Raw genomic sequence first — 15793 nt, forward strand, 5'->3', positions numbered from 1 at the left:
GCTCCCTTCCCAATGCTTTAAGGGTGATTGGGCCTGATTTATAAACTTTTTGACGATCAGATATGGAATAGATACTAACTGCCATAATTTCTTCAAGCTAACTAAAACAGTATTAATGGGTTGTTACGTCCAATGATTGCATTTATAATCTTGGCCTATATGACACTTTACTACATTATGCTTGTAGTGTACTTGGTAGTATTTGGGGCTATCAGTTGGTATTAAGCTAGAACTAATAAGGAACTATGCAGTGATACTGGCAATGTATAGCTATGATCTGGGTTTTGAAAACTGAGTAGACAGTGTAAATATTAACAGTTCCTTTTTACATGTAATGTACTAACTACTTTATTCACCATTGATCACAAATCTAGCTGGAAATTAAGCATAATTACATGTCTATATGCGTACATACTTACAAAAGAAAAGGTAAAGTGAAAATATTAGTTCTGCCTTATACTGAGTAGGGATGGATATGTTAGTCTATTTCTCTTGCATGTCAGAGGCTCCACATCCCTGTGGCAGTCCTCTCTAGCCTGGTACATTCCAGATGTTGATGTACTACAACTCCCATCATCCCCAGTCATTGTGGCCAATAGTCAAGGATGACCAAGGTCTTGTTTGGAGATGTTGGAGATTGAATCTGGGGCTTTCTGCCTGCAAAGGAGATGTTCTACCATTGAGCGGTGGATACGTCCAATAAACACTGGAACCTGTCTTATACCAAGTCAGACCATTGATCCATTTGCCTGAATGACTGGCAGTGGCTCTTCAGTGGACATTACATGGAGATGCTGGTGATCAAACCACAGACCTTTTATGTGCAAAGTGTGATCTGCAGGACACCTATGATCCTTCCCCTGAGATGTCAAAAAGCTGCCATGCTTTGAGTAGATCCGTCCACCTCAGTATTGCCTTTCCTGACTTGTAGCAATGGTTCTCCAGGGTTTAAGGCAGGAGACTTCCCCACTCCTACTTGGATATGCTGTGGATTGAACCTGGGACCTTCTGCATGCAAAGCAGGTGCTCCTCCGCCACTCTCCCCACACCCCTTCTTATTTACAGAGGCCACGTTTCTAATTACTTGAACATAATCTCTTGTGCATTATCGCCTGTTTCCTCTCTACGCCCACATGCTCAGAAGGTCCGATGGAGAGAGATTCTGACTTACAGTGACAGCTACCGCCTTGCTCCAAAGATGAATTGCACCGAGATATCCTGTAATTACACTTCCAGCTTATCACAGTCAGCCCTTGTTATCCGAGGTGTCTGTTTTGTGAGGCAGCAAACACTGCCTGTCACCTGCAGATTTGTGCCAGCCTCCTCTGCCCTTCAACTCGGAGAAGTAAGTTGATATTTTTCACCAGAGAGAAAATATTTGAGAACTGATCGCTACCGTAATAATGATGCCGATGATAAGCAGAAGATTCCGTTACAAGCATACAGAGGAATACATTTCCAGATAATTTTCATGCCTAAAGCAGCCTTTCGCAACCCGGTGCCCTCCAGATGTTCTGAACTACAACTCCCATCAGCCCTCGACAATACAATAATCTGTGAATTTGTAACATTTGCAATGAGATATGTGGGCATTTTAAGTTTTGTTATTCTGTTCTGTTGTTGAAGCAATAAAGACATTTCCTTTAAAAAGAAAGTGTTTCAAATGTTTTTTTCTCAAAGTACATTTCTAAGCACATTTTAAATTTTATTTTGCGTGTCTTGCTATATTGGGTTTTGATTCATTTATTTGCTTTTGCTGTTTGTAGCATTGCATTACTTTTGAAAGGCAACTAGTGATGGGGGGGGGGGAAGCTAATAGAGCCCATATACAATATTTTTGTGAAAGGATGCAGTTTTCAGTTGTGGGTTTTTGGGCAGATACTGGGTTGTATCTAAATTTTACTCAGATAGACACTTTGAAACTAATATACCTAAGTTAGTCATGCCCATTAATTTCAACGGGTCTACATTAAATACAGAACATAGTAAAAAAAATTTTTTTGGGGGGGGAGGATGTTTTTATCTGAATTGTAACATTGACAGCAACAACACATTATGAGAGAGGGACTTACAATGTAACATTGGCATGACCTTGTTGCGTCAAAAGTTCAGTTTAGAAATTCATGTGCATCTCTTTGTGTTTTTACAGGAATCGCCCCTGATCTCCCAGCCAAAGTTGTCCATGAGCTGCCAGTGGCTGCCAACTATTTTCTTCCCTATTTGCACAAGTAATAAAGCAATAACAAGTCTTCTGAAATGTGCTTGCCTCTGTTCATTTGATTAGTGCTTTTGGTTTATGTGTTAGTGCTGATCTCCACGCTTATTGGCACCAGTTTTGTTTCATTCATTCATTCATTCATTCATTCATTCATTCATTCATTCATTCATTCATTGTATTTATATTCCACCTTTCCTTCCAGGAGCTCAAAAAGGCATACATGTTTTTCCTCTCCCCATTTTATCCTCACAACAACCCTATAAGTTTAGGGTTAAGAGAGGCTGGGCTAAGGTCACCCAGCTTCATGGCTGAGTAGGGGACTTAGAACCACAGTCTCTCAGGTCTTAGTCAAACATTGCAAGCACTATACCACTCTAGTGTAGGAAACTTGCAATGCGAAACTTTGTCTCTTTTGCATTCCATCATCGCTCACAGTCTCCGCTCACACATGCAAACCGCACACAAACTGGGTAGTGGTGGTGATGGTGGAAACTAACATGGAAGGTCCCATGCAGATAATGACATTTCCAAAGTTGGGGGACCGGGAATAGCGTGTTCAGTTCAAGGACTTTCTCATTTGGGGCCATAAAAAGTCTTACAGCAGTTAACAGAGTACCAAGTCTTTGTGTATTGCTGATTTAGATTACCATCAAATATAAGCAGCAAAGCTAGTTGTGGATATAGCTGCAGTGACTGACTGGCGACTTTGTTGATTTCTTCACATACAGCATTCCGGAATGGAAGAATGCCATTGTATGACTACCACATATGGAAAAAGGTATACCTCGTTCCCCACCTTGCTCCCCACACCTCCTTCCAATGCCGGGGGGGAAAGCATATTGTTTATTCTGCTCAGAGTGTGGGGAATGAGGTCCCAGAGGAACACTGTTTTTAAGGCATTCTCTCTCAACTGGCAGAGACAGATTTAAATGGCGCCTTTCCCCTTCTACACCTCTATAAAGTTTCATCAGTGTTTAGTTGTAACTCCTGTTCCCAGACGACTTAAAATCCATTGTGAATGCTTATACTTTCACCCAACAAAATGTTATAGATTGCTGAAACTGTACCCTTTCCATTCTTTGTGGTCTGCTGAGCAATAAATGTCTCACAAGTTGAGAGGAGGTCTAGTGGCTCGGCTTGTTACTGGGTATTGTTATAAAATGTTCGACTTGATGTAATTGAAACCTGGTAATTGTATTATTCCTTAACAAGGTTTCTAACAGCTTGTTAGCTTTAGAATTACAGGGAGGGGGGAAAAGTATTTGACCCCCTGCTAAATTTGCCCGTTTGCCCTCTGATGAAGAAATGACCAGTCCATAACTTTAATGGTAAGTTTGTTGTAGCTGTGAGAGACAGAATAACAACAGGAAACTCCCAGAAACCCAGAAGACAAAAGTCAGAGATTGATGTGCATTATTTTTTTTACTCCAGATTTTCCAAACTGTCGAGTTGTTATTGAGGTAGGGGTTTGCTATTGATTCTGTTTCTAACTCCTCCCTCCCGATGTAGTTTAAATCCTCTATATATTTTTACTGAAATCTCTGCCCTTTCTAGACGCAACCAAGATAGCAGAGCGCTTGCAGACTCTAGAAACTGAGCCTGTCCTGTCTCTCCTCTGGGTTCTGAGTTCATGGGGACTCAAATTAAGCCTTGTACTCTTATGATCTGCTACTGTAAGTCAGAATCCAGCTCTGCAAGCTTTCATCCCAATCGTTCCATCATCATAAAGTGGAGCAGAGGAGCAAACATCACACTTGCATTTGATTTGTTGACTTGGCTTCCACACCAGACTTGGCATCCAGGTTTTAAACAGATGGATGCTTTTGATAGCAAGTCGTAACATTGAAGCATGTGGAAGATGTGCCTTGGAGTGCCAAGTACCTGATGGTCACATAAATACTTCATGTGCAAACTCTATAGATCACTGCCTGAGAAGCCAGGCTATGTAGTGCAAAATTTCAAAGGAGGTAGGATTCAGACTAACACTTGTGCCTGATTTCATATCACTCACTCCCACACTCCCGCCCGCCCGCCTGCAACTTGGTTGTATCCAACTAAGTCCTTCTCAGAGTAGAACCCCTGAGGTTAATTGAACTAAATTAGCCATGTCTATTAGCTTTGATGGGCCTGCTTTTAAGCAAGGCTAGCATTGGATACATTCCATTGCTCCACCTATTTCTAGGAGTTGTAGTCTGTTAAGGGTGCTGAGAGTTGTTAGGAGCCCCCTATTCCCCTGCCAGAGCTACAGTTCCTAGAGTGATTTAAGAATCAAACCCTCTTCACAGGGAACTCTAGGAATTGTAGCTCTGGGAGGGGAATAGGTGTGCAGAGAAAACACTGAGGAAGAGTTAGAACAAAGCTTTGCTCCAAAGCTAAGCAATTAAGGACACTGAAAACACAGGATCCTTCAGTTTCAAGAAAATGATGTGTGAGTTCTGCTATGCACAATGGCATTTAATGGAAAACACAAATTAATTCACAACAGAAGAAGATATTGGGGCACTCAGAATCATTTGCCTATGTGTGCGCAGAGAAAAATAAAAGCTGTAGCCGAAAGGCAACACGTGGCGATCTGCTTTGATTGTTGCAATGCATCCCTAGTTATTGTATAATTCTAAGAATATTGTATAATTTTTGAAGGTTGTATAATCTTAGAAGGGGGTGCAGTTATGAAAGGGTGCAGTCAAGACCAGCCCAATACATTTTGCTGCCTGAGGCAAAGGAAAGAATGACACCCCCCCCACTCGCACCTATAGTTGTGTATCCTACTTCAATACTAGGAGCATGGCACTGGACTGCCCCTGAAGGGAGATCAGCAAGTTGGAGGTGGAGGGCAAGATGCAAGACACAGCTCTCTTCTCCAACAGAATGGTATGGTTAATGAGCTCAGGATGAAGAGTTGAGGAGCACCACCATCTCCCAGCATATGCCACCTGAGGCAATCATCTCACTGCCTAATGGCAGGACTGGTCTTGGCTTCACCTGTAAGGCTATGTGGCTGTGGCAATCCAGTCAGATGGGCGGCATTTAAATATTAAAATCACCCTCAAGGGGCTCTGCACTTCTGAAAGTTCCACTACCCTACCACTCACCACCTTCATTTGGCAGGTCAAGGAGGAGATCCAGACTGGCTGAGAGAGAGGCTGTTTCTTTCAAGTTTTCTTAATCACTTTTCTCAGCCTTGAAATGGAGGTTCTGTGGGTGAGTGGCATCTCTCTAATGGGAGTCGATGTGTTTTCACAGAAGGACCATAATGGAATCTGAAAGATTTGAGAGCCATCGTCCGTCCCCCCTCCGCCCAACACACACACTTTGCTGCTGCTCAAAACAACTTCTGAAGTGTATAATTGCAATTTTGCACCTTCGATGCAGAAGTTTTCCCAGGGAATATATATAGATATATGATGAAAATGAAGTGTCACAGGCAGGAGGAATAAGATGGGCTTCAACTCCGTAGCTATTGGGGATTCTGTGTCACAAAATGACTGTTGATCCCGTTGCTGTTGAAAAGGAGCCTGTGCTAGGCATGTGCTAGGTGCTGCTTGCTGGACTGCCAAAAGGATTTGTGGGAGCTGAGCAATCTAGGGACGCTTGAGGAACTCAGGACACACTCACCCCATGCTTTTAAAGCACTACGATACCACTTTGAACAGCCATGGCTCCCTAGACTAGCAGCTAGACTAGTTTAATAGTCAATCCCTCTTTCCAGGGAATAGGTGTCTCCTCAACTCTCAGCACCTTTGATAAACCACAGCTCCCAGGATTGTTTTGTTTTGTGGGAGCAGGGAACTATGGCTGTTTAACGTGTTGTTGTTGTTGTTGTTTAGTCGTTTAGTCATGTCTGACTCTTCGTGACCCCATGGACCAGAGCACGCCAGGCACTCCTGTCTTCCACTGCCTCCCGCAGTTTGGTCAAACTCATGTTCGTAGCTTCGAGAACACGTGGTATAGTGCCTTAAATGTATGGGGTGAATGTGTCCTCACTTAGTTCCTTTTATTTCAGTGGGTCTATGCTGAGTAAAACTTCATTGGTGATGAGCTAGTCATATTAATACAAATCCATAGCATAGCTGCCAAGTTTTCCCTTTTCTCGCGAGGAAGCCTATTCAGCATAAGGGAAAATCCCTTAAAAAAAGGGATAACTTGGCAGCTATGATCCATAGGTGAGGGTTTGTGCTTTTCTTAGGAGACCCTCATGGAGCTACAGTCTCCAGAGTTCCCCATGAAGAGGGATTGATTGTTAAACCACTATGGGAATTGTAGCTCTGGGGTGGCAGACCCTCCAAGTATTCCTATTTTACCAGGGACAGTCCCGGATTTACAGAAGCCACCCCAGTTTCTGATTTGATCCCGGAATGTCCCACTTTTCCTTAGGCCGTCCCTGTTTTCAGCAGAGAAATGTTGGAGGGTATGGTGGGGGAATAGGGGGCCTCTGAACAACTCTCAGCACCTTTACAAACTGCAGCTCCCAGAATTCAGGGGGTGGGCGGGAGGCCATTGCTGGTTAAAGTGGTATCTGAGTGCTTCAAATCTATGGTGTGAATAGTTTTGCCTCCCGCCCCCTCCCCCCTCTCCCGGTTTTAAAGTGGCCAAGAGAAAAAGCCATTTTGAGTCATCTGCTTCCCATTTGCTGTGAAAGGGCTTTCCATTCATTCTCATTAGGCCATTCTCCAGGGTGTGGGTGGAGGGGGTCAGCCTTGGGCAGTTGCCCTGCAAGCTAGGCTAAGGAGCACCATGTAGGGAGCCCGAAAGGCATGCTAAGAGGCATCAGGGGGCTAAATTGAAAGAATAATGACTCGTCCATTGGCATGGCAGCTGCGACTAGGCAAACTTCACCACTGATTTGTCAGAGGCAATTTCTGGTCATTACGGTGCTGTTAAGTAGAGCCCAGATGAGAAGCGGGGAGAGATTAATCTGGTGTCAACAAGAATGATGGTCTAGCTGCTTCTTCTCCTCTTCTCTTTTTCCAAACCCCCCCTTTGTCCCATCCCTGGTAGAAAATGACACCCTCTTTCCACCCTCTTTCCACTATCCAAAGGAGCAAACATGCATACACAGGGAGGAATAAGCTTTTTGCTCCTTGAGAGGCAAAAAGGTGTTTGTGCTCGCTGCAGAAATCTAATATGGTTACCCTCGGGAATGAGTCTCTCTAGGGTAAGGATGGGGGTATCTGTGACCCTCCACTCAGGTCCTGCTTGATGGCTTCCCTTGGGGGGCATTTGGCTGGCTGCTCTGAGAACAGGATGCTGGATTAGATGGGCCAACTGGGCTCTTCTTATGGGTATCTGTGGGAGAGGGGCTCTTGCCTTCATGCTCTGCCTCTGGGCTTTCAGGAGGTATTTAGTGGGCCACTGTGGGAACAGGAAGCTGGACTCCGATGTTCTCTTGACCTGATCGACCAGCCTCTTCTTAGGTTCTTATGACTTTTAAGGAGCATCAAGCAGCAGGCAGGGGCACTGCGGTTGTACTCTGCTTCTGCTTCTGGGCCACCCCACGATTGGCTGCTTTGAGACTAGGATGCTGGACCTCCGAGCTGATCCAGCAGGGCTCCTCTTCTGGTCTTATATCATGCCTGGAGCTCGCTCTGCGTGCAGCCTTTCAGATCAGCAGGTTGTTGTTGTTTAGTCGTGTCCGACTCTTCGTGACCCCATGGACCATAGCACGCCAGGCACTCCTGTCTTGCACTGCCTCCCGCAGTTTGGTCAAACTCATGTTCGTAGCTTCGAGAACAGATCAGCAGGATGACTTCGGTAATAACCCAAGTCTCTTGTTTTCTCCTGCTCCCGCAAAAGGGAGACTCCTGTGTCATCTGGAAAGCCTTTTGCTATTCAGATCCGGCTCTCCAGCCATGATACTGGGGGAAAAATAACGCGAAGGGGCGCCCTTCCACCCTCCCTCCATCCTGCTGCGTTCACAAGCTGCAGAAGTTTATGTCTTTGTTGTGCACTTCCCTTTGGATCCCTCGCCTGTGATTCAAGCTGCATTCCTGGGGACACTACACAGCCTTCCCCAGCTCAGCCCTTCCTGGATTTCACCAACCCACATCCTTGCCAGCTGAATCCCGGCTCAGTGTTGGCCTGGATTTTCTGTTTCTGCAAGCAGGCAGCTTTCCCCACTCTGCCAGCTCCCAGTGGTGGGTGGGTCAGGTAGTCTGCCCTCTCGCAGGCCTTGTGCTGAAGCACAGGTTAGAGATCAGATTCTTGGCCCCCCTCCCCTATAATTTTGGTAATTCGTTTGCTCACCTGGGACTATGACGAGTTTGGAAATGGATACAGTGATGGGGAGAGAGGAAGTCTTTTCTCAGGGAAGGGTAATAGCTCAGTGGCAGAGCATCTGCTTTGCATGCAAAAAGTCCCGGGTTCAATAACCAGCATCTCTAGGTAGGGCTAGGAGAGACTCCTTTGTCTGAAACTCAGGGGAGCTGCTGCCGGTCAAAATTGACATTATTGAGTTAGATGGAGCCAATGGTCTGACTCGGGATAAGGCAGCTTCCTATATTTCTATGTTCAGTCCCCTTACATATTTAAATGCTTCTAAAAACATTTAACCTGATACTAGCTGAGTTTTCTTAGAATAATAGAATTGTAGAGTGGGAAGGGACCACAAGGGCCATCTAGTCCAACCCCCTGTAATGCAGGAATCTTTTGCCCAATGTGGTCCTCGAACCCACAACTCTGAGATGAAGAGAATCATGCTCTACCAACGGGAGCTATAACTGTTCAATGATCTGGAGAAATTCACTTTGAAAATGAAAGCAACTTGGGAGTGCATATTAAAAAATAAATAAAAATTCTTCAGCATTTTCTCTTCACATGAAACTAGGCTGACTATGCAAAAGCCCTATGGCCCAGCACTGGGCAAAGGGAGGGGTGGGTCGGCACAAGGCTTCCGTCACCTTCAGTGTCATCTGCGTTGGCTGCAAGGCTCCTGACCTCACCCTCGGCTGATGAGCAATTCCTACTAATGTGACCACCTCCCCTCACACACACCACCCATCTTCCTTTGCAAAGGGCACATTTCTCATTGGCACTTTGCTGGTTGTCAGGCTGCTTTTTTGATGCATCGTTGACTGCTGAAGATTCTGGCTGTGCCTCTCAGGAGGAGGCTGCTGGAGAGCGTTCCCATCCTTGCACTGGTTTCTGTGTAGGTTTTTAGGCAAGCATGATAGGGACAAGGGAAAAGTGGTGGGGATGCTGCTGCTGCTGTTGGTGTGTGTGTGTGTGTGTGTGTGTGTGTGTGTGTGTGTGTGTGTGTAATGTCCTTTGTCTTCAGCTGCTGGTTCATTGTCCGCAGTGAATTAACATTCTGTGTGTTTCCTTTGTTGGCATCAGTATCGTTCACTTTGATTGCAAACTCAGGTGGGAGATGAATGGCAATGGAATACAAAAATTACAGTCAGTGATAAAGGTAAAGGGACCCCTGACCATTGGGTCCAGTCGTGACCGACTCTGGGGTTGCGGCGCTTATCTCGCCAAGGGAGCCGGTGTACAGCTTCCAGGTCCTGTGGCCAGCATGACAAAGCCGCTTCCGGCGAACCAGAGCAGCACACGGAAACACCATTTCCCTTCCCACTGTAACAGTACCTATTATCTACTTGCACTTTGACGTGCTTTCGAACTGCTAGGTTGGCAGGAGCTGGGACCGAGCAATGGGAGCTCACCCCGTCGTGGGGATTCGAACCGCCGACCTTCTGATCAGCAAGCCCTAGGCTCAGTGGTTTAACCCACAGTGATAATTGGAGCTTAAATGCATGTGAAATAAGCACACCCTTTACAGTTCCAATTAACCCCAGCCAGCATGGTCAGGGATGGCGGGTTTTGCAATATCAGGAGGGCCAGAAGTTATCCCAGCCATGGCTGAAAATGTGTTCTTCCATCCCTCCCTCTTCCTAGTCCTCGGGATATGCTTTGAAAGTCCCTACACTATGTATTTTTGCAGCTCTTTGCAGCTGCAACCCAGATGTTGGGAAAGATGAAACTTTGTCACACTAACACTATACGTATCTGAAGAAGTGTGCATGCACACGAAATCTCATACCAAAATATAAACTTAGTTGGTCTTTAAGGTGCTACTGAAGGAATTTTTTTATTTTGCTTCGACTCAGACCAACACGGCTACCTACCTGTAACTAACACTATACTTGTGATTCCCAACAACTGGAATTTGGAGGTGGGCTGCCTATGGCTAAGGAGGGTCCATTTATTTCTGGTAGCTACCTTGGAAGGCCCTTCTCCCAAGCATGGGGGAGGACGAGCAATCTCTTTCAGCCTTCTGTCTGGAGAGGCTCAGAAAAGCCAGCCAACTTAAGAACTTAAGAAGAGCCTGGCTGCCGGTTCCAGCAGTCTATTTTCACAGTGGCCAACCAGGTGCCTCTTCTGGGAAGCCTGAAAGCAGCACATAAGTGCAACAGCTCCCTGCGACTAGTATTCAGAGGCAGTATGGGATGTTAGGGGAGGGATAGTAACTCTGGTGGGGGACGCATTGTGCTCCTTCTGGGGTAGTTGGTCCACTTTAGGCCATCACCCTGCACTCAGCTCTCACTCACCTATGGCTCCAAGAAGCTGTTAGCATGTGACAGTGGCCACACCCTGGGAATGTCTTTGAGTGGCCGGCTAAACCAGGTGAGGGGTATCTGATGGGTTTCAAACACTCTCTGAGTTAGGGACTTCCCCTGCACGTGAAGACAGTCTCTGGAGAATTGAGCGGACAAGACCAACATGCTGTAGAGGGAAGTGGGGGGCAGATGGGTCTCATCAACCTGGGAAGAAAGCCCTAATGTTGTTGTTTAGTCGTTTAGTCGTGTCCGACTCTTCGTGACCCCATGGACCAGAGCACGCCAGGCACTCCTGTCTTGCACTGCCTCCCGCAATTTGGTCAAACTCATGTTTGTAGCTTCGAGAACACTGTCCAACCATCTCGTCCTCTGTCGTCTCCTTCTCCTAGTGCCCTCAATCTTTCCCAACATCAGAGTCTTTCCCAAGGATTCTTCTCTTCTCATGAGGTGGCCAAAGTATTGGAGCCTCAGCTTCAGCATCTGTCCTTCCAGGGAGCACTCAGGGCTGATTTCCTTAAGGTAAGGAAAGCCCTAATAGAAGAAGGAAAACTCTGATCCTAAACCTCTGCTGCCTTGAGGGATATCTTCGGGAGAAGAAAAGACTAATGCATAAACCTTCACAAATCTGGAGTGGAGTCCCTAAGATGATTGTACGCCTCCTCCCAGCAAGTCCTGCAGCCTAGCTGGTGCCAAATGTATGGCTCTGCTTTCCTTTGGACCACATCAGTGAGGCCGAGAGGGGGTCTTGTTGTCTGAGCAGCCCAGGACCTTCATACACACTGCCCAGGCCCACACCCCAGGAAGGTCACTTTGGTGCTGCTAATGCAGCAGTTTGGCTTCACCTGCAGAAGCGTACTCCATTGTCCTGTGAGACAAATGGAGTCCAACTGCCTTGGAAAGTAGAGCATAGCCAGAGCTGATAGCCTTTCCCTCCTCCATGAATTTGTCATGTCTTTTAAAGCCATCTCATGGGAGCAAATGTTATCATTATACTCTGTGCATTTTGATCCGTCCGGAATCCAAGCCGGGAAGCAGGCTTTCGAAGGTCATGCCGCGGTAGTAAGGAAAAATAAGAAAAAAACAAATATCAGGTCATATTCCCAAAGCACCTATAGGTCATGCTTTATTTGTGGATGGAACCATCATGAAACCAAAAGTTTGAAACATTTGATGAAGATTTTTTATTTCTTAAAAAAAAGTGAGAGAGCAAAAGATGGACAGATGCTTTTCAAAACAATGATGCACAGTGTGGGGAAGGGCCTGTGTCTCAACTGCTCCCTTGTTTCCATGTCCCTTTCAACAGTCCTGTTTGATCTGCAGAGACTGACATGTGGCCGGTTATTTTCTGCTGCATGCCAGCTAAAAGAAATCCAGTTTAGGCATTGTCCCTAATATTTTTATATGCTTATTCCCCAGTAACATAACACATTTTTAAATGCACACTTTGCCCCAATATAATGTATTTGCAAGAATTCTTGGCTGGAGAACTGCATTTCCAAAATTCAGGGAAGTGCGTATTTTGAAAGACGACTGTGTTTTGGGTCACACATTGTTTTGGAAAGTGCAAATTAGAGCTGCTCTGGGCGGAGTTAATGTTGGACACAATTTATTATCATTGTTATTTTTTTAGAGCATTGTCCAGCCAAGAAGGCTTCCAAGAACAGCTTTCATAGAACTAATTAGAACAAGGCAATCCCTGCCCTCAGGCTTACAGTCTTAAATACATAGCACAAAAGGAAAGAGGGACTAGGGGGGAGGTGGAAGAGCTGCAGATCAAACCTCTCTTAAAGGGACAGGAGCAGGCCAGGCCTATGAATCTCCACCCACCCCTGCCACCAAGTTGGCAACCCTACACAGCGAGAGAAGAGTTGGAGCCACGCCCCCCGATCCAAGAGCAAAGACAAGGGGAAGGCTAGGGAATGAGTGCTTGGTGCTGGTGTTGTTAGCAAGCAGTGAAAGTTTTCCAGAAGAAGTTTTTACAGGGGGCTTTGCGATCCCTCTGGGTGAGCTGCGGCAACCTCCCCAGCATGGAGGGCTCTTCCTCCAGTTTGCTTTCGAGCAGGTCTTCCGCATCGGAGGAAGCCGTCCCATCACGGCCCACGTCCACCCCGTCCAGTAGATCTGCCAGCATTTTCAGGATCAGACCTTTTCGGGCTTTGGTTTGCTCCTGCAATCACAAAGCAAGCAGTAGGGCAGAGGGCAAAGAGAAAGCAGGAAAGTGAGTCCCCCCCCCTTGCCGGATAGTGTAAAGGTGTTTTAAAAACAGAGAGTCACCGTCGGAAATAAAATACATGGAGAACATAAGAAGCGTCTGGCTGCTGGATCAGACCAAAGATCCATCACAGTCTGGCACCCAGTTCTCAGAAAGGTCAGCCAGGTCATACAAAGGCTGAGAGCCAGTGCGGTGTAGTGGTTTGAGTGCTGGACTAAGACCGTGAGCGACCTGGGTTCGAATTCCCACTTGCTCATGAATCTCACTAGGTTACCTGTCTTCTCTCAGCCTAACCCCCCTCACAGGGTTGTTGTGAGGATGAAATAGGGTGGGGAGACGAACCAGGTATGGCTACTTGGAAGGAAGGTGGGATTGAAATATATTCTCATAATAGTCATCAACCAGATGCTCACTTCTCCTTCTGCCTGATATTTTTAAACTGGAGGTGCCAGGGTAGAATCTGAAACCTTCTTAATGCAAGGCAGGTGCTCTACTATTGAACTGCAGCCTTTTGCAATACTACATCAGACTGTTGGTCCCTCTAGCTCAGTACTGCCTGCACTGACTGGCAGCATCTCTCCAGGCAGAGGATATACCTGGAGATGCCACAGATTTAACCTGGGACCTTCTGCAAGCAAAGCATGAGCTATGGCCCTTCCCTGATGACACAGAAACATTGGGTGCTGCCTTATACCAAGTGAGATCCTTGGCCTGCCTAGCTCAGTATTGTCTGCACTGACTGGCAGCAGCTCTCAAGCAATTTCAGACAAGGGGCCAGGCCTACCTGGTGATGCCAGGCATCGATGCTGGGGCCCTTCTGCATGTAAAGCAGATGCTCTAGTTTGAAAAGCTCTGCTCTAACCACTGAGCTACAGCCCTCCCTCAAGACTTCATCCCCCCCCTCGCTTTTAGCTTCCTTTGACGTTTGTGCCTGATATTCATGCTTTGCTTGTTTTATCCTGTTTCTGGTTTTATCCTATAGAATATATCCATTCCCCCCACCTCACTTGAGCCACTTTGGTGGGGGCTGCTTTTTTGGACTGAGAAGAAACATGCAAATGGTTTTTAGAAACATAAATAAAATTTCTGAACAGTACAGCAGACAGGGATTCGACACAGGCAATGGCCCCAGGAAGCTACATAGATGGGTTTTCTGCATTTCAACCCTGCTGTTAAGGGCTCATAGACTTGCGCTTAGCAAAGAATGCATGTGGGGTGGAAGGGAAATGGAATGCAGGCTTCACTGCCTAGTGGTTTAATCTCCCTGATCAAATAAAGATGCTAGCTCATAAGAGTCAGAGCTAAATTGTGCAGCGTAACAGTGAAAAAGGTATTTAAAATTGAAATAATAATAGCTTAGCTCGTTCCCTGTCACACAACAGTAAGCTAATATCACTACCCTCAGTATATGTGAGTCAATTTTTATTTTAGCCCTTTGTGCCTTCGTAAATTACGGTTGCAATCTCAAACACCTGAGAGCAAACCCTATTGAATTCAATAGGACATTTGAGTTGACATGTTTAGGGCTGTACTGTGTACCCCCCCCCTTCCTACACACTTCCTAGCAGTGCATTTAACCACAGGGAGAAATGTAACAGGTGTAGTCCCCACCTCTCTAAACAATTTTTGGGGGGAACCACGCCTGTTGGATTTTGGTCAGGAAAAGGAGCAAACAAACAGCAGCCATTAGGAGAACACCACCTTATCTTGAATCAGACCTTTGGTCTGTCTCGCTCAGTATTGTCTACACTGACTGGCAGAAGTTATCCAGGGTTTCAGGCAGGGGATATTCCCAGCCCTTCCTGGAGATGCCGGAGATTGAACCTGGGAACTCCACTCAGCTGCAGCACCTCCCCAGAGGACTGTTTTGCCACTGTTGACATCCTTTCTAAACAAGAGGCATGCATTTAACTAAAAGCCCTTCTCTCCTCTCTTTTGCTTTGATGGACCCACTCACCTTCCCTCTCCTTCTTTCTGTTTCTTCTCCTCTCCTTCCTTGCCTTTTAGGCTGCAATCCAGCCTCCACTTACCTGGGAATAAGTCCTGTTGATTGAGCCAGGCAGAACTCTGGGGTTGCACTGCAAAATATTTCGTTCTCTCTGCATTCCGCAGCTAGTCCTTAGTTTGAGTTTGGTATTATGTACTCAAGAAAAAAGATAACAACCTTGAAAAAAAAACACCCTTCTTTGCTATTTAACTTACTCCCCTTTTGTTCACTTTCTTTATTCCTCAGATCTCTCCATTATTTACATCTGTGCGTTCTCCCATTCCCTTTCCATCCCCTCCAAAAGCCTCCCTCTTGTGTACAGTCTCCTCTCCTCCACCAGGCGGCTTTGCCCATCTTTTAAAGCACCAGAAACATCAAAAGTCTTCTGCACAAAACCCTAGAATTTTTTTAAGGAAAGCTGTCCTTTTTCAACTCACCCTGCTGCTCTGTACAGAAAACTTATCCTCCCCAGGCAAGGCGGATGCTCTCATGCTCCACACCAGCAGCAGAACAGCGATGAGCCTGGCCACCAGCTGCATGGCGGAGGTTCCCCTGGAATCTCCTTGGTTCTAAGGCTGAGAGGGACAGAGCTGTTCCCTAGTCTGGTCTTGTCCTCAAGAGTGGGATGCAGCACCTGCTTTTTATAAAGCCCTCCCTGAGCGGTGCCTGAGTGACGCAGGCAGTCAAATCCAATGGCACTTTGGTGGATAGTCAGCACGAGCCTCTCCGTGGGTGAAGACTAGTGATCCGGAGGGAAGACAAGTCCAGGGGCACATTTTGAATTGAAAGAATAAGGGAAAACAACAACAACAACAACAGAG

At 46.2% G+C, this 15793-nt stretch overlaps 2 protein-coding genes across 6 annotated transcripts in view; one reads left to right on the forward strand and one right to left on the reverse strand.

The window, feature by feature from the left end:
* The window catches only part of TARDBP (TAR DNA binding protein), a 49405-nt gene extending 36613 nt beyond the window's left edge, over positions 1-12792 (forward strand). For 2 of the 5 annotated variants that reach the window (XM_035121043.2, XM_035121044.2), the window contains exons 7-8: positions 2150-2228; positions 2947-12792. In XM_035121043.2, the coding sequence (XP_034976934.1) occupies positions 2150-2228; positions 2947-2977 (110 nt within the window). In that variant the 3' untranslated portion in view covers positions 2978-12792. Of the gene's footprint in view, positions 1-2149; positions 2258-2946 lie in introns of those variants that run through there. The other 3 variants (XR_004692882.2, XR_004692883.2, XR_009557814.1) reach the window with 2 other exon arrangements.
* On the reverse strand, positions 12716-15579 carry LOC118087955 (somatostatin-2-like). Its single transcript, XM_035121048.2, has 2 exons — positions 15410-15579; positions 12716-12940 (listed from the first exon to the last, which is right to left on the reverse strand). Exons 1-2 carry the CDS (start codon positions 15509-15511, stop codon positions 12716-12718), a joined length of 327 nt encoding a protein of 108 aa, XP_034976939.1. The 5' UTR covers positions 15512-15579.
* Positions 15580-15793: the final 214 nt, after the last annotated feature.

The sequence above is a fragment of the Zootoca vivipara genome, chromosome 6 (genome assembly GCF_963506605.1).
Source record: "Zootoca vivipara chromosome 6, rZooViv1.1, whole genome shotgun sequence".
In the NCBI taxonomy this organism is placed as follows: domain Eukaryota; kingdom Metazoa; phylum Chordata; class Lepidosauria; order Squamata; family Lacertidae; genus Zootoca; species Zootoca vivipara.